Genomic DNA, 20,193 nt, shown 5'->3' with positions numbered 1-20,193 from the left:
ATAAGTATGAAAATACAGTTTATGAAACTCAACAACCCTATTTCAAAGCATCCAGTTCTTGATTAGGAGTGATTTTAATCGCATAAAAAAGAACCGTGTGACATATTCTAAATTTATGGTCAGAAGACCATGACTAAATGGTAGTATAGTCCAAACGATTATTTCTTTCTATACATAGGGCAATAACCGCCAATTACGCTTCTGTTTAGGCGTTAAGCGAGGCAGCTGTGGGAAATGTTACTGACATGCTCGAATGAGTCTTATGACGTGGACTTGTATCAATTTAAATGTTTGTTCTACATTATAGTTAAATTACCAACCAGAATTTAAGATCCTACTGAAGAAAAATATTTGTTTTTTAAATATATATAGCGAGTAATGAGACAATATCTTGTGTGCCAATTACAAAGATGCTTTGATCAGACATTAAATTTGCTGGTTTCTGTAATAAATTAGAATAAACATAAATTAGAAGCTATGACAGTTTTTTAAAGAAGAAAAGATACTTCGTACAGTGGAAGTGAGTAGGTTTAAGTTAAATTAAATGGAGCAAGAAGAATTTTGTAACAAAAGACAAACACAGGTATGCACTAACATGCTAACCAACAGTTGGATATGTAGGTAGGTTTAAGTTCAATTAAATGGAGCAAGAAGAATTTTGTAACAAAAGACAAACACAGGTATGCACTAACATGCTAACCAACAGTTGGATATGTAGGTAGGTTTAAGTTCAATTAAATGGAGCAAGAAGAATTTTGTAACAAATGTCAAACACAGATATCCACTAACATGCTAACCAACACTTGGATATAGACTGTTTGTTTGAAGTAAAGCACAAAGCTACACAATGAGCTATCTGTGTTCTGCCCACCACGAGTATCGAAACCCGGTTTCTAGCGAACATACCGCTGTGCCACTGGGGGGCTGGATATAGACACAATCTTCCTTTCATTTATTTCCATAACCTTTCTCTCCCACAGTTGAAGTAATCTTGTATAGAAACATTTTAGATTACATGAGGAGAGATTTATAGAGACAAAAACTTACCTCCCATGCAACTAGGTTACAAGCATACAAGATATGCTAATCAACCTTCCCCCAGCTTCTTTCCAACTGTTGTGTAACAAACTTTGAACTATAGCTTTTTATTCCCACATTATTCAGATACCAATTGTTGAGAATGTACAAAAATACTTTCATATAAACACTAAAGGTACAACTCGGTAAGTAATTATAAAACAGTGAAGAAAAAAAGTATATAAATGAAAAATACTTTGAGAATACCTCTTCTTTCTCATATGAAAATTAACAGCATGAGATTACAGTCACGTGCTATTTTTTTTTACACCGTGACTTGTTGCCTTTCAACCACTCGTAAAGTGACACTCCAGTAATAAGTCTATAAAGGTACAGGAAAACAATGCCTATTAGTTATAATCTGAATCCAGGACTTAAATACTGCATGAAAAGTATGTAGAAATCGAAGATTTGGCTGGTCAGGATACTCCGTATCAAAAACTGTTGGAAAACAATAACAGATGAAAGCAACACTCTGAATAAAGTAACATGAAACCGACAATTTTGATAACATAACTAGTCAAGGAAGAAAACCAAATTCTCCAAAAGCTATGTTAAGTAGTTCATGGTATGGTTTTTACAAGAAAGATGGCAGTCGAGTATAAATCTTGTCACTGACCTTACTGTAAATACAGGTGTGACTGTTACCTCGAGTATAGTAAGATATGTATTAATACAAGTGGTTGCAATGGATGTTTAGCGTGCTCACAAACAACTGCTGAGAAGATAAAATCTAACCAAAAGGTAGAAATGAGCATTAGATTGCAAACAATGAAATGAGCAAAGCTGGAGATATGTGAACCAATTACATAAAAATTCTACCAGTAGAGTTGCTAAAAATCACAGTTAATAACAATATGTCTTAATTATGAGTGACAAGGGTATTTTCACTGTTAGATGTGTTTTCGGCCTTTATCCCAAGAACACCTAACAAGGTTGGGTCTGCCTAGCAAATTACACTGGAGCAGAATTTTCGCATGTAAAGCTTCATGTAAAATACCTATCACATTTGATCAATGTATTTATGACTATTTAAGGTTAATATTATATATTACTCCTATTTAATACTATAAGTAACTCTAATACATTTTTAATTAATTAAATTTAATGCTGTAGATTGCATAAACACGTATTATGTTTTAATTAGTATGTGGCGTGTTCTGTCTAAATGTCAACAGAACAATAGAACAGCCTGTATATGTATATGACTTCTTGTGCTATTGGACAAATTCTACTTGTTTTAATCCATATTCAAAGTGACCTTGCTAAAGAGGGCCTGCCCAATGGCCAAATTTGAAAAGGGGCTTATGAAAAGCATAAATCAAAAGTACGCAATTCTTAAAAGTGAAAAAAAAAGGTTTAGATAAAGGTTAAAGATAACAGCTATAATTCTAAATCTCTGTGGTATGATAAATTATTTTGTTGGGATTATGTAAAGTTAGGATAAAAAAGTATTTATATCCTAAAGAAAAGTTAAAACAGATTTGCTGTCTCCTCAAAATAAAAAATAAAAACGTAATAAAACGCAAGTGCCCCTGCATCACAGAAATGAAGAAAATATTTTACTACCACTGATGAAGTTTGTAATGTTTTTGCCTTTGAAAAGTACTGCTCAGATCAGACTTTGGACATTTAGCAGTAGCAGTCAAAGAATTAATGTTTCACCCTCTTGTAACTCAGCCAATACTCATTTTATACACACCAGGTCTACAGAGGAGTCAATGGTAAGTTTGTGGACTTACGACACTAAAATCTACGATTAGAATTCCCTCTGTGGACAGAGTGCAGATGGTCCATTGTGTATCTTTTCACTCAGAAAACAACAGCAACATATATACCATGAACTTGCAGTAAAAACTGCTGTACTTTACTCTTACGCTGTTCTCTGGTTATATTGGTGATACATGATATGTCATAAATCATAATCTCCAAATCTCAACAAATGTTATTTTGGCCAACTAGCAATTAATAAATAACAAAAGTACGTAAAATATCATATTCGTATTAAGTAAAGCCTGAAAAACAAACATGTTTTGCTCATAAATATTTTGTCTATGTTATTTTTGAAACTAAAGATCAAATTATCGCACAAACATCTGCTACTAATCAGATTAGCAATACATGCTATCCTACATTAGTGCAGTTTCTTTCATAATGTCAGGTGAGAATTAGCTTGAAAGTTTCAAAACCTTTCAGCCAAAAATGCTTAAAAGTATATCCAGGTTGCTAAATACAGAAGGATAGAGTAGGCTTTATTAAAACAATATTTAAGCCTCGCCCTGTCATTACAGTTCATATCTTCACTCCCAATCATGCTCTATCTGATGACCTGTATCTTGACAATAGCTTTACAGTGTAGGTTACATCGCAAAAGATTCTGTCAAAGTAAAATATTTTAATTACTAAGTAATATTAAAAAGGTTCATTTGTAAGACTCTCTGTAAACATGCCTATAAGGATATACTCGTTATCTATTGAGGTCATTCTTGGGTTAGCTTTTCTATGAAGTTGATGCAATTCATGAGTATAGATTTGGTTTGATTTGTTTTGAATTTCGCGCAATGCTACACTAGGGCTATCTGTGCTAGTCGTCCTTAATTTAGCAGTGAAAGACTAGAGGGAAAGGACCTAGTCATCACCATCCACCGCCATCTATTGGGCTACTCTTTTACCAACGAATAGTGGGGTTGACCATCACATTATAACGCCCCCACAACTGAAAGGGCGAGAAAGTTTGGTGAGTCGAGGATTAGAACCCGCGACCCTCAGATTGCGAATCAAGCGCCCTAACCACTCATAAGTATAGGAAGCCATGTTTTCAGTTAGTTCACGTTTAGGAATTTTAATTCTGTCCAGTGTAGGGCTCAATTCTCTAATGGGCCAAACCTGCAATGGAGTTCATTATAATGATGGTGCACTAGCTTTATTGAGATGCTCTACAGCATGTAGGATTGGGCTATATATGGCAAAAGAGGTGCTGCATAATTTGCTCTTGCAACTAATCATTCCATGCAGAAAACTACCAGAATCTTCAGATGAATCTGTTCACGTCCTCCTTTATTGCACTCCTAAATCAGTAGATATATTGTTGTTGCCAAAACGGTTTTTTGCCAATCCCTATCATTGGTAATAAACCTCATCTATACATACTAGCCTAAGAACTAATGTGAGTTGCACCAACAAATGAGTAAACTGGTGCACCACAATGATTCTTAATGCCAATATTTAAGTGAATGTGAGATTCTTGCTTTGACTTTCACGTGCTGCATGTTGCTCATCCAAACACATAACCAATAATATCTCAGATATCAAAAACTTGAGGCTGTCACAGATCTAAATCACTCATATTTTAATTATCCTATTCTGCAGGGAATTGAACCACTTAATTGCTAAAGCTTTCTTAAGCTTCCATTCCACGTGTCAACCCGTGCGATTAGCCGTAGGACTGTATACACCAGTTTGGTATATAACATCAACTAGTTAGACCTCTTCGGGTCATTACTAGGGCGTATTACTATATTATCTCAATATTAGTAATATGTTTAGACACCAACCACTCAGGCATCATAAACTGGACTTCCCATTTGATCTACATAGATGAGTCTCTCATTCCTCGAGTCTGAGTGAAGTTCTATTACTAACAATATCTACTACATGCCTATATGTCCTAGTTTACTGAAGAAGACAACAATAGGTGTAAGTAGCATCTCTGGTTGCTATTGAGCATTCCCTATTAAAGAACAAAGGAAGAATCTATGGGGTGTCAAGTGAGCATCAGAGAACACTTAGTATCCAAACCTGTTCTCCAATGAGTATGCCTCACCTCATCTGCTCCTACCTCAAACTTGGTATACAGCTTTAGAGGAAAGACATGTTTCCTCGTACTCTGAAAAATACAAGAAAGGAAACAACAAAAATGAGAGAATGAACCAGAGGAGCTTTACTAAATACAATCATTATCAATGCACCATCATTATTAAATTCTATCTGTAGCTTTGGTATTCCTACATTGAAATTAAATTACCGATCAAAACGCAAAAGCCCCACCTAATCAGAAGATCAAATATTCTTCATGAAAAATTATTTGCTAAGTGTAATTATTGTAATGGGACAAATTATTATCACGTTTGTTGATCCAGACATCTTCAGAGATTATCGCTGAGATAAACATTATTAATTCTTCTGTTGATCTTGGTTTTATCTCTAATTATCAGCTGAAAACGAACTGTTGCCTACTGTTGTGATTAGAAACACTTGTATTTATATTGTGCCCTATTCTTGTGGGATACATAGTTCAGCCAGTATCATCAACGTTCTCAGTTTTAATAAATAATAGTGATATTCTATCATAAAATAAAGCGTCCTCTGGCCGAACACTGTTTTATTAGCTTTTAGAATTAAAAAACAACAACAAAAAACGATAGTTTTAAGTTACCCGTTTCTTGAAGATGAGCTGGAGGTTGACCCAAAAGAGGTCATTCATCTTTTTTGTTTGCGATTTAATATAGCGGTGGCGTAGCTGGGGTGTGGTGAGCCCCCGCCTCCTTACTTTTCAGTCTGTTCCAGTAAAAGCGCGTCAAAATCAGGAAAATTACTCTCAGGAAAAGCAGGAGAATGCATAGACTTAATCCAGAACCCAAGAGCTTTCAGGGCCCTAAGGCGATCCTTGGACCCCGGTCGTGATGGGTGCGCCTGTGACGTACATTCCCTCGCCTCGCTCGGTCAAATAAACTTTGGACTCCCCCACTTTTAATTTGTCTCCCACACCTCTGTATTGTAACGTTCAAGTCAACATGCGTTTGAGTTTGTTGAAATGCTTAAAAATAATATTTCTTCTACAGTAAATACTATTTCTACCTTTCTTTAGAAAAAATAAACCGTGTAAAATTAAATTATGTTTACCAAATATTTATTTCTAACACAACCTGGTATATCTCTTTCCCAAGAGTTTATGGTGTAGAACAATTTTACAATGTGATTTTTATGGCGTGTATATAACAGAGAAAAAGCTGTTTGTGGCATGCCTCGAATACGCAAACAGTAGTCTTAGGGGTAATTGGAAGACCTTTCACCTCTTCCGCTCATAGCCCTTGCTTACCCCACCTTCGTTTGGAATTCTGTTAAGGAATATGATCTGTAGTGTCATTCACTACGACTTGGCTGTTGTCAGACAATTTGGCAGCATGCCAGAAAAGTGATCGCCACCTTTTGTTCATTTTTCGACAAATGACTTAGTGTGCATGTCCAGGTTAAACTTGTAAACTGGCTCTTGGCAGTTTTTTCCAGATCTTTTTTTACACAGACATCTAACCCAATTACTTTCAAGCATGAAAACAAAGAAAGTTATGAATATGAAATGACGAAAAACAAATTATAGTAATTAGATGCTCATATGATAGAAGTTCTATGTAATTTATTTCTTATTGTTTAGCTTCGTGATCTGTTAAGCCAACAATTTTAAACAATACTGAGCCAGAAACAAACTCCAATTTTAAAGATGTACAGATCGGCAGTGGTTTTAACATTATAGTTTAGATGTATAGAATGAGGTTCCTATTGTTTATTTCGTGGTCTGTTAAGCCAACAATTTTAAACAATATTGTGCCAGAAACAAACTCCAATTTTAAAGATGTACAGATTAGCAGAACTACGGAGTGTTTTTAACGTTATAGTTTAGAAGTACAGAATGAGGTTCTTATTGCCTCCTGTGTTGCACACTTGGAAGTGCTCGAAGACAAAAGGAATACTTCTGATTTGGTAAAGTCTGACTACAAAAAAATATTTAAATTAATCCTTGTTCAGAATATCTCAGAGATTAAATTGTTATATTTTAAAATGTTTTTCTACGCGATTCTGCTTTTGGGTAAATTTGAAATAAGAACTATTTGATGGCCATTAACAATATCTCTATAGGGAACCTTATCTGATGGTATGAGTTATTCATATAATTAAGTTTCCGCGCGATTCCTTGGATGCAAATCTTTTTGTAGTGCCCTTAGACAAAGATATCTGGTGTACACTGATATTCCTTGTTTTCCCCATTGGAGAAAGATGTTTCTGGTGTTCCTCTTGAATACAGATATTTCTGGTGTCTTCCTTCGATTTACAGGTTTCTGTTGTCCTCCTTAGCTATAAGGTTTTTGGTGCCTTCTAGTAAATACAAATGTTTCTGATTATCCTTTCCTCTTGAAAACAAAGGTTTCTGGTGTTCTAGTTGGATACTACGGTTCTTTGTACACTCATTAAATATAGAGATTTCTAACATCTTCTTAGGATATAGAAGTTAATTTCATGCCCTCCTTGATTATAGTGTTTGGTGACTTGTCTGATACCGAAAACTGTACAAGAAAATTGATATTTCTTTAGTCTTACGATTCTTTATCTTCACTGTATAAAAGTGTTGTGATATAGTAACCCCCTCTTGATTTGTTTTATTTTGTTTTTGTGCGTCACAAAATTAGAAACATTAAATAAAATTTCCAAGAGAAACCAATGTATGTAATGTTAAAATACAGTATAGTGATGTAAACTGCATAAATTCGCGAAATAATGAGCATTTTTAAGCTGAATAAATCATTACATTAAACAGTGACTTGAATCACTTTGAGCCTAAATTCGCGAAATAATGAGTCTTTTTAAGCCGAATAAGTCATCGCATTGAACAATGACTTGCATTACCTTTAAATATAATAGTTGAAAATTATTCAAATTTCCAATCTACATTTTATTTATAGGGGGGAATCCAAATCATCTTTCTACGTGACGTAAACCGAGTATTTCAGATATCGTTCAAAAGATTTAAGGAAACGTTTTACAGTTTGTTTGTAATTAAGCACAAAGCAACACAAGGGGCTATCTGTGCTCTGCCCACCACGGGTATCGAAACCCAGATCCTAGCGTTGTAAGTCCGCAGACATACCGCTGTGTGGCACGTTTTACAGTAGACGAAAGTCAATCTACAATTTATGCTTGAATTCTGACTTGTGTGCTTTGTTATACTATGGAGCATAATGAGTTTTATGGTAATGATTATATTTTCTTACATTATACATCTTACAAAATTTATTTCGAAAAATAGTTTTTTTAAATGGGTAAAATATATTGGTCTTGTTTTTTCTTTGTCTTAGAATTTTCGTTCCAAGCTACACAAAGGGCTATCTTGGTATAGTCGTCTATAACTTTGAAGTTTTAGACTAGAGGGAAGGCAGATAATCAGTCAAAGGTACTCGTAGTCAACTCTTTGAGATACTCTTGTCTGACCAAATGTTGGCATTTCAATATTACATCGCATTCACGATCCCAGAGTGCGAAATGCATTTTTGTGGCAACGGGCTGCGAACCCGGTTTCACAGTTCGAGCACGCTAATCACTAGACCACGCCCACTGCAGTCAAGTCAGAGTTGTCGCATTTATTTTTATATGCACTGTTAACTATCTATGTTTGCCGTGATGTTAATAAAAGCCAGTTTGAAATAAATGCGCTGAATGGGTAATATTGGAGCATCAGTTGCATAAAAAAGCATTAACCTATAAACAATTCCACAATTATCTATATATATATATATACATATATATGTATATTAAGATAATAAATATGTGATCTATTCATTCAGTATATCTTAACTGCAATTTATGAGTTTTTATGACGTATTAGTGTTGATATTTTATCTAGTTAACTTATCTTGTTGGAATGTTTGTTGATGAAGATACTACGAAATTAGTATATCTGAAACAAACCTTTGTATGAATCATTTTCTCATTCACTATAAAAACCAAGCTTTCAGTCATGGACACAACACTAAAACTATATGTCCGTTTTCACAAGATTCATGCGCCCGGCCTGTCTCTGACAGATAGGTCCCAAGAGCTACTAATTTCTCTAATTTTGTGAATAACTCATACGATGCAATTCACTGATGCAAAGTGAAGAGATAGGGGTTGATAGAATATTTTTATGAAAGACTTGTTTGTTTTATTTGGTAGAAGCATAATGTAACGAAACCACAATGCAGTACAACTAATATTATTTTTAAATCATGCTTTTTCTACTGTTTTTGTGGTAATTGTAAAGTATGTTACAGAAACATTAATTGATTACTGTTAAGGCCATGGTGCTATCTGCCAAAACATGCAAACATGCTCGCCCTTTCAGCCGTGGGGGCGTTATAATGTGCGGTCAATCCCACTATTCGTTGTTAAAAGAGTAGCCCAAGAGTTGGCGGTGGTTGGTGATGACTAGTCTTACACTGCTAAATTAGGGACGGCTAGCGCAGATAGCCCTCGTGTAGCTTTGCGCGAAATTAAAAACAAACAAACACTATTCATGAGCGTTTGATATAACTACAACTATAAATGAGGTTATACAAAGTTACATTGATTTTTTAAAATTAAAAATAGAACAAAAACAAACAAAAATATTTAGAATTGAAACATTTAGATAATATTGGTCTGAACCTATTACAATTTCTACAGTAGTTCCAAGCGTGTCTTCTTTTCTTTTTCTCATTCTGTTTTTCTTCAATACTGTAGTTTTAAAGAATGATAAAAAAGTTATTTAATCACTTATTTGTTACCATTGAAATTTCGCCCATCTTTTAGTTGGTACAGGCACCATTTGAAAATACTTATACACCCAACTTCTTATTCATATTTGAATACAGTTTTGATGGATGAACTGATTTACTTTACCTATAACCTAATGTTAATTAAGCCATTAGAAGTAAGCTGGCACCCAAAAAAATGTTGACTCATGTCCGACGATACATAAATGCAGTATGTGTAACCTTCAATACATCTACGAAATGTCTGTTTGTTCCATGTGTAAGACATGCTCTATTATTTCTTTTATTAACACTGCTGGTTAGTGTTTTATATATATACCACCTTTTCTTATTCTTAATTTTATTTTGTATCCTTATTTTTGTATTATAGAGAGTGTTTTGCACTGTTAGCTTAAAAGAAATTATTGTATATATATTGGTGTGACTTTTGAGTTGAGATATTGCAACACCGCCAGGTAAGGTAATGAAACGATAAACTGCCAAACCGAAACGCCTTGTTAGATCACACAAGTTGAACGTGATACTTTCTAAGCCATGTTCTACATTGTTTTCAAATGGCAATTTCTTCAAATCCAAATGCACTGATCAGATCTTCGAACATCCCGTATTATCTATTTTTATTTTGTAATCCATACATTTTGACTAGTCGTTCTATATCCTTTACAGCGATTCTAGACCAGTTATTTGACAGTTGTTTCGACACGGATAATAGTAGCTTGCTTTTTAAGAGATACCCACTTAACTTACGAACAATACGAATGTACTTGTATCATAAATGTTGAACGTGTACATGACCACGTCTCTTTGTTGTTAGAAACGAAACGTTGTATAGAAATAAATCTATTAATCCACAAACAGCTGTTTCAAAATTTCATATCGATTATAGTTAGCCCACTTGACAGATGACGCAAAACTGGTTGACAGCAGTTTGATACTTATATTTATGCTTTTGACAACAGAATATGTTTGTTTATAGATACGAAGCTATTAATGTTTTTCAGATTTGAGAATATTTCTTACATATTTTGTTCACTAAAATGGCCGAAAGAATTTAATGAACTTCGCATCATCCCACGAACTGTCCGATGATAATTCAGCCATTTGAAGTAAATAGACTACACTCGATGCCAATGCTAAGTTTTATTTATATCAGAAGGTCTGTTTAGTCTTGAGAGTTTAAAATAAGTTTATGGGTGTTTTAAAAACACACGCGATATGCCAAGTTTGATTAACTCACGTTGCTCTTGAGTTATCATGCTAATAGAATATCAACGCTTCAAACATTTCTAGAGTATGTTGATTGGAAGTGCCCAGTGTTTATTTTTATTCCTTTGCTTCTAATAGAAGTTGAAGGCCTTAGAAATACGGATATGCATATTCTCATTGTAGCATTTTAGAAGTTCTATTAATGATGAAATTATTTTACACACTTACGAATCTTGGGGGATGTTTTCACAGTTAAGTATTTTATTCTTAATGAAATGTTACAGAAAATTATACAGTATATTTTGTATGAAAATTATTTATATAAGAATTGTTACAAATATTCAGATGAACTGATATGAACTCCAATTCTTTCCGAACTCCAATTTAAATTAAATTAAACAAAAAGCGATTTTTTCAATATTGATATATCAGATACCGTGTATGGCAACATAAATTACTATGTTCGGTTAACCATTTCCATTGTATGTCTGAGAAAGATGAGTTATATAGGTTTACATATCAATAGATGACTTACTAAATTAGTGATTCCCCTTGGCAGAACTAATAGCAAAACTGTAAGGCCTCTAGTGAGGGCGCATCTCTAGTCAAACTAATACACACAGAAAGAAAGGTCTGTACGATATCGTGTTACACAAATCAGACTAGTGAAGTCTTTAAAATACAATCGTTGTCGAGCCATTCTGGAAGAAGTTCTCGTGAATAACCCCTTGTTCATTTCATGCATAAAGTATGGGTGTCATGAAAGGCCTAAAAATGGTCTACCGTATGGGTGTCATGAAAGGCCTAAAAATGGTCTACCGCTTCACAAAACCTGATATCGTAGGTGCTGAGGTTTTTATCCAAATGTAATATAGACCATTTTAGAACCTTCTGTACACTCTTCAACAGTCCATTGTTCTTATTAAACTATCTAATGGAATTGGGCAACGTGGTCTCATGATTAAATAGCCGGACTATAAACCAGATAGACCATGGTTCGCGTCCCATTTTGGGACGATGATTTAGTTATAAGAATGACGAACAATTTGGATTTGTTCCATTAAAGTAGTCTAAGAATTGGCGGTGAGTATTTTTGACTAGGTCTTGCCTTCCATCTAGTCTATCATTTTAAAATTAGGGACGGCTAGCACAGATAGCTTTTATGTAACTTGGCATAGATATCAAAAAACAACAACAAACAAACAAGTGAAATTATATGCCAGTTCCTCCCTTATTAAAATAAACGCAACGTATTCTTATCTTTGAACTGTAAATCGTGTTTGATCAAGTTTTAAAATAGTCTTACTATACTTGGGAAACGTTTTATAGGGGTAATGTACGTCGCTGATTTCAATTAATTCAGCTTTCTACCATTACTTTAAATCAAAGATCCTTTGCCTTTCACTCAAGTTTGTCACTATAACAACTCTTAACACTTGATCAAAATTCAAGATTAACATGGTTTCAGTGTAGTAAAGCCATGTGTTTTTACGAGTAGAAAGTTTTATAAACATCATATTTTCCGGTTATGTTAAACGGAACGAAAGGCACTTTCTCCATTTCGCAGTTTAGTAAAGATTTCTGTAGAACAGAATGTTTTACTTGCGCTGAGCTACTTACTTATATATATATAGATAGATATTATTTATAAGTAACTGTTGATTTGGCTCACAATTTTACACTGTTAAACATTGAGTAAATAAATATGTAAATCTGACTATCTTCGAAATATATCGTTTCACGTACAACTGTAAGCTGTCGTCCATTAGATTTTCATACTCTGGCACACACAAACTTTGAAAAGGCTTAAACATTTAAAGAACACCTACAACACCCATTTTGGACACACCATGAACCAGACGTGAATACACATTTCTTTAATGAGGTGAACAAGTATGTAACACAAAACATAATTCTTTACACACCACATACGCTATCATATGCTAACATATGCAGTGATCAAATATATGACGATACAAACGAAAATCCTGTAATATATCAGATGACAAAAAACATAACGGAAATAGAAGTTAAACAAGCAATTAAAGCAAGAAAAAAACAAAGCTCCAGGAGAAGATGACATTCAGGCTATCCTCCTCAACTAAGGCACTCCGAGATTGTTTGAAACCTTACAGCCCTTTTTAGCCGTTCATTAAACTCTGGACACATCCCGGTTTCTTCGAAGCAAACGATTGTACTAATGTTTCACAAGAAAGGTAAGCCAGCAAACAAACCGAACAGCTACCGCTCGATCCCCTGACCTGCTGTGTTGGCAAAATTCTAGAAAGAATGACACAGGCCTGCGATGGTTTTATTGTTTTAAATTTTTTACATGTTTTACGGCAATTCCTGTATGCTGAATATGAAACTAATATCAATTTTTCTCCATCACGTCCAGATTTTTCACAAAACGTCATATGTACTTTTACATAAGTGAATCATTTTCATTGAAATCAGGTCAAATTTTATTATGCTTAACATTTTGACAACCACTTGCTATATATTTCTCTAGACCAATCGCGACGTGAGAGTCTTATCGATCGTTCTAGAACCCACGAAAAACACACATAATAATAAAAAAAATTCATTGTGGTAAACGAAATAATAATTTGATCTAATTAATAGAGTTTTTTTATTCCCGATTTGTAAAAAAAATATTTACACGATAGAAAAAAATAATATTCGAAATCTGTGTAGCTGAATTATGGAAAATCCGTTATTAATACCTAAACAACTTTTATCAAGTTTAAATTCGCAGGCCTGTGTAATCAGTAACCGACTCTCCACATTCTTGGAGATCACTTCAAAATTATCTGCAATCCAAAATGGATTTAGAAACTTTAGACATACTAATGACGACTTAGTTCGACTAACGAAATCAATCATAGATAGCTTTAATAAGAAATAACGCACTGCCGCATGCTTTCTCGATATCAAGAAGGTATTCGACACGGTATATATGGCACAATGGTCTAAGTTTCTGTATGTCAGAAATAGAACTGCCGCGCGGTATTATTCGCTGGCTATCAAACTTTCTGAAGAATATAATTTGTAAAATAATGTAGGGGGAACCTTCTCGGAGTTATTTACTTCAGAGGCAGGCCTCCCACAAGGAGGAGTAGTTAGCCCTACCTTATTCATCATCTATGTACAGCAATATGTCCCTTAAGGATCCAAATCCAGGTTTTTCTTCCCAATTCGCTAACGATGCTGCGGTCTGAAAAAGTACTCCCACTCCAATAGCAGCAACAAATTTAAAACCACAATTAAATAATATCGTAGAATATTGCCAAAAATACCATATCAAAATAAATGTCCCCAAAAATCAATTGGTAGTATTCGCAAAACTAAAAAAAGAACCCACCCAAACTATATATATATAAATGGGACACTTCTCCAGACCATAACATCAGCCAACTTCCTAGGATTAACCTACGATTAAAATGTGTTAAATACATAAATAATATTATAACAAAAGTTTGGTAGTGTACGAATTATGCCAGGAGCCTAACGGGCAAAAACAATGGAACTTCAGCTGATAACATAATCAAGATCTACAAAACCTACATACGTCCAGTAATTGAATATGCATGCCCTGCATGGATTAACATAGCACAAAACCACATCAATAAACTACAAACAATACAAGATTCATTACTCACTACAGCGTACAAAGCACCCAGATTCACTTCATCAAAATTCGTGAACAATTATGATACACTCCTACATAATTCGCTAAATGATTTCGCGAAACATTGACACAAAAATGACCTACTGTGTGAATTAGCTCGCTACTTTATACATGGAGAAGATAGATAGCCCTAAGTACCTTTCACCAATTAATATGTATATTAAAAATAAGAATCTAATAGGCCACCTTACGCTAGATTAAGAAACTCACATTAGTTTTAAGCTGATACGACAACATTGATAGGGCATTTTGTGTAAATGCTCTCGATTAGTGTTAAAACCAATATAATGCGATAAATACATGTGGAACTGTTCGCCATGCGCTGGACTTTGCAACATCGAATAAAGAGAAAATATATTCATTCACAAATAAATGTAAGAACCTACACGGACATTGACCTGAAAGGGGTCATAGTAAGTGGGGGATACTCTAACCCTCATGTAGTATTTAGTATTTCATATTCTCCTGAAAGGGGGAAGGAAGAGGTCATTTGCACCTGACCCTTCCAGGTCTATAAAAACCTAAACACCAGTGATGAGAAAATGTATGAAATGAGACCTTTATATGGTACTTAATATCTAGCAATGACTCTGAATATGGTTCACCAAATTTACACTTTTGTAGCTTTTTTAACCATGTCTTTTAAAACCGTAGGAATTCAGACCAGCAGATTAGAATTCAGACATTCATTTAGAGGATATGTCGGTCCATACGGCGAAATGAGGAAAAAGGTACCTGAAAGTCAACAGGCATTATCTTAACAAGTACGCCAGTGACAAACCCCTATCTCTGTTGCGTGGGTGGGAAAACAAAATAATTGTACTTTTTGTTACAAGATTCGTAACTTCTGTGTACACACTGTTAAACAAACTTTTCTTTGCTTAAAAATGTTTTCGACATGCGAGCCTCGTTTCCGTATATGACGTCATCTAAGGGCATCTTAGCCTCCTGTCCCAGAAGCAAGTTTCTCTTCGACCGAAATGCGCATTGATTCAGTTAGTTATCTACCGCGCACAGTGTTCGTCTGCTCCACACAGCAAAGGCCTCGCAACTCATCTACCTAGTTACTTGAGATGTCTTTCGTTTGCGTTATCAGAGAGTATTCGAAATGTGGCTGAGCTGATATTAGAAAAAAAAACCGTTTTATAGAAATTGATTTAGACGATTTACTGTTTGTAAAAAAAAAAATTGCAGCAACGTTTATTACCGGCGAATCGGGAAGAATCTGCATATAAATATGCTTCACAACAGGGCCCATACATGTTTACTAGGAGTTGCGCCATTTTCTTTCCTTTTCGGGTGATTAGTGGGAGACCAGGGATCAGAGCCGAGGCTTAAAACACCAGGTGAGCACTGCGGAGATCTTCAGTTCCTGCGGTGCCTAGGCTTGTTATTGGAGGAATGCAGAGTAAGGAGGGTAAGGGAAAAAGAAAGTGAAAGCCACAGAAGAGGAACGACATAGAGCCGTGCGTTATTTAGCCTACATGCTAACGCAGCTTCACAAAAATACTCATTAGTTTGGGAACAAGTAACGTTTACAAAACTAAACTGTGAGAATCATTCCTACATTGACGCCACCAGCCTACTGGAATGTGTAGTTAAAGTGGCTTCTAAATGTTAGATACGAACAATCAGTTTGCAGTATACGGATGCTGTTTCACATACGTTTTTGTCGTCACCGTCTTTGCTCTGACGGAATGATCATATTTATCTGCTAATTCGCTCTGCTTTCTGCTCACTCAGCCACTGTTCTTGCACACAATAGTGATATATTATCAGTGGATACAATATGTTCAGACAATGTTCTAGTGTTAACCGTGTTTGGCCTGATAGATGAAAACGTATATCTTATGATGAAAAGTGAGACTCTAAGAGTCTAGGTTTTATTATTCTTGAGTATCGAGAAATTTGACAAAAGGCAATATCACGCAAGCAGAATCTGTAGTTAATGTACCTGTATGCCAAGAAATTAAGTAGTCAGTAGTGCAAGTGTTATATTGTTAATTATTAACATTTTTAAATGTTTATAAACTGCAGGTGTGTACAATGGCGGACGAACTACGTAAACTGACCATGAGTAACGGTCCTGGATCAGTAAGCGTAGGCTTTTGCCAACAATCCCGTAATGTGTGCTTGGCTTCAACTGGTATTGCTTTTACGATAGGAATATTATGTGGAGTTCTGCTACCGGATTATGTGTTGAAACCATCTAAAGATTCAGGGTTTACTGTATTTCGCAGAGAAAACCAGCAGAACCGATTCACTAGTGTCGTCAAACCCATCACGTGGAGTTCATCTGTAACCCAAACATCGGTGATTGTTCTTAATTCCAGATCGATTGAAAATGATGAAATTCGAGAAGTTCAAAAGTTTCGTAACCGTGAAAGAGTAGACGTACAACGAGGGTTTAGTTGGCCGAAGGAAGGGCATGCTTTAAAAGAAGACACGCTAACAACGAGTCGCCTGAAAGGTCAAGATGCTGATAAAAGTGGCGAAACATCGACTCCGATTCCACTAACGCCTTCCTCAGTTTATGTAGATTTTTCTCCAGTTTCTCACAATATCGATAACAGTTTAGGGGAACCTCCACGTCAAGAAACGAACGTGGAAACTAGCGGTGTTCTTAGGTTTGATCTTAGCCAAAAGTACAATAAAATCACGGTGGGGGCTGCGAACAATGAAATAAAAGACCTCACGGAAGACCACCTCGTTAAAAACGGTAGGGCCGCTACTACCTCCTCATCCGGGCTCAGTCTCCGTTGGCTCCCTGCGGCGAACATGAAGATGCCGGGGCACTCCGTGCGAGTGCAAGGCACCAAAAGTTTCCCGATTTCTCGAGTTAACCACAGAAACAACATTATCAAAAATCTCCCCAAAACACAGTCGAGATTCCCGATAATCTCTTCTCTTGAGAATCAGTGGCTTTTTAAAAATGTTGCTAACCTAAATCTTCGAGAAACGAATAACATAGTAAACGGAATATATTGGGCAGAAGAAGTAGAAAAAATTCTTCCCGATGGCTTCATCAAAAATATAGACAGTTGGCGTTGGTTCGTTAATAAAACAAAAATTGCAAACATTTCGAAAGGTTGTGGTAGAATGCAAAACAGATTGATTACTTTCGATAATGGAAAACAGTCATGTTGTCGATACAGACAAAACAATGATCAAATCCAGGGTGAAATTTTCTCATTCTATTTAAGTAGACTTTTGAACATCGGAAACCTGCCGCCCTCCGTGCTAGCTGTCATCAGAGACAAAGAGTGGCAGTGGGGGCATGTACAGTCACAACTTTACTTAGCCCAGTGGAATACTGAGAGGCCACTCGTGTTAACGATGTTTGTGGACAAGCTGATTCCCGCCTATATTCCTCGTGCCTTTCGCACCAAAGAACGACGGCTTCATCCAGTGGCTGAAGATTTGTTCAATAAAACTTTGGTTGAACTTGTAGAGCTTGCTCAATGGTCAGACTTAATCGTGTTTGATTACTTGACAGCGAATCTTGATCGTGTAGTAAACAACATGTTTAACGAACAGTGGAATCCCGAGATGATGAATTCGCCAACACACAATCTCGCCAAACACAAAGAGTCAGGATTACTAGTATTCTTCGACAACGAATCAGGACTTCTTCATGGTTATCGACTATTAGACAAATATGAGCATTTTCATCGTTCGCTAATAAATTCTTTATGTGTGTTTCGTAAACAGACTGCAGACTCTATTGCAAAAATGCATAGGACTAGAAATATTTCTGTACTTCTAAAACAATCCTTTGTTAAAGATGATCCCGGTATGACTGACTGGTTACCATTCTTGCCTGAGCGCAGTTTAAAAATATTGAAAAATAGAATTGATACAGTGTACAATCAGATACGGCAGTGTGAAGCAAGGTTTAATCGTGAAGGTGACCAAATGCAGAAGAAAGTCGTTCGATAATAAATGGCGTGTCAAATTTGAAAACACTAACAAATAAATTAATACGGTTGCACAGAAAGCAATTTCATTCAGTGAAAATCTGAAATCGGAACCGAGTAGTGTCTTTGCACATTTGAGTTTATCGTGTAGGTCATCTCAGATTAGGTATCATTAGCTCGAAGCTAGGTGGAGCTTCTTGGCTGATATTGCAGGTATTCTGTCTGGTGAAACAGAACAGTATATATTCCTACACGTGTTTCTGTGTTTGTGATAAAATACCTCTAAAGAATGACTCTACCTGACTAACTATCTGCTGGCCCATCTTAAAGGTAAGGGGGAGGAGAGCTGGTGCTGGAGAAAGCAGAAGGAAGTGCTGATGTTCTGAAACATATATTTTATTTTTCCTAGAAATATTGAGTCTTTCATCAAAACACCCATATGCCTTAACAGAACATCAGCACTTCCTTCTGCTTTCTCCAGCACCAGCTCTCCTCCCCCTTACCTTATATTTCGTATTCTGTTAAAATAAAGAAATCAAAGACTTATTTTAAACATTTTTGAGCCAAATTATTAAAAAAAAAAACTTAACTGTCTTTTCGCCGCAAGCTCGTTATGCAGTAAACGTGGTAAGTTCCGGAGTTTAATGTTGTTTATTTTATGTATACTGTTATTAAATTTGCCATTGTGTACAAACATCTGCGTAACTTGTGTAAAATTTGGTATATATATATATATATATATATGTGTATACAAAAGTGGAAAAGTCAATATTCGATTTTACTCCTGGCAAAATATATTTATAAAGAAATGGTTGTAAATAGCAGTGTTGAGCCAGACCCTTAAATAACGGTATCTGTTCTGGATTAAAAACGTTTATTGTTGTCAAAATAGCTTTTTTCATGTTATTGTTCTACATTTATATTATTAGATAGTATTACATACATACTTATCATGAAAGTGACGTTAATTTACCATTATAAATCTTAACAGTGATCTAATAAAATAAAAAAATCCTCCTGTAGATATGCTCAGGGTTAAATCCAGTTTTAAAACATTTGATTGGTTGACTTGGTTCAAAAATTGTGGAAATTTATAACATTAGATGTACTTTAAAAACTACTTTACTTGGCGTAAATTTTTTTGCATATATTTGTTCATTTACCAATCCGAAACTGCCATGAGGTTGGTGTAGTTTTCCAATCAACTCTCTCTCTCGTATTTTATTAATATTTCGTATAATAAAGCAGTTTCAGTTACAACAGTTGTCATCAGAACCAACGGTTTATCTTACCATTGAACTAGCTTGGCTGATAAGAACTCAAGTTCTCAATTGGTCATGATATAGGGTTTGTTACCTTCTGTGATCTGTTGATATCTTTGCTATTATAACTCTCAAAACCTCAGAAAAAAAGGTCATTTCTGGATCTCGGATATATTTATTTATGACCAATTAAAATCCTTTTTACTGAAACTTCTCAATTAATAAACAAATTAAAATATCAACATTATTTCATTTATCTTACCACCATCTTTGTAAGATTCATATAACTTTACAGAAAATATCGAACAAAAAACAAACTAGAACTAATAAGACGAACACATGTTCGCACCATATGTTAAACAGGCGTGTTTTGATAAGTTTTTTAATATTTTCCACGCCTTAAACTGTTTAACATATTTGCTAATATTAAAGTAAAAGATACATATTTTATAAATATAGATTCCGGAAAACTGTTTTTA

The 20,193-nt window shown here is 35.1% G+C and overlaps 1 protein-coding gene across 1 annotated transcript; it reads left to right on the top strand.

Annotated features, from left to right (window-relative positions):
• The first annotated feature begins 15,779 nt into the window (after positions 1–15,779).
• On the top strand, positions 15,780–18,833 carry LOC106459355. Its single transcript, XM_013918974.2, has one exon. The coding sequence runs from the start codon at positions 16,582–16,584 to the stop codon at positions 18,472–18,474; it is 1,893 nt and encodes a 630-aa protein (XP_013774428.1). The 5' UTR covers positions 15,780–16,581; the 3' UTR covers positions 18,475–18,833.
• Positions 18,834–20,193: the final 1,360 nt, after the last annotated feature.

This window comes from Limulus polyphemus, unplaced genomic scaffold (genome assembly GCF_000517525.1).
Source record: "Limulus polyphemus unplaced genomic scaffold, Limulus_polyphemus-2.1.2 Scaffold597, whole genome shotgun sequence".
Lineage (NCBI taxonomy): Eukaryota > Metazoa > Arthropoda > Merostomata > Xiphosura > Limulidae > Limulus > Limulus polyphemus.
Note: the sequence above shows the minus strand (reverse complement) of the source record. Positions and strands in the feature narration are given on the sequence as shown.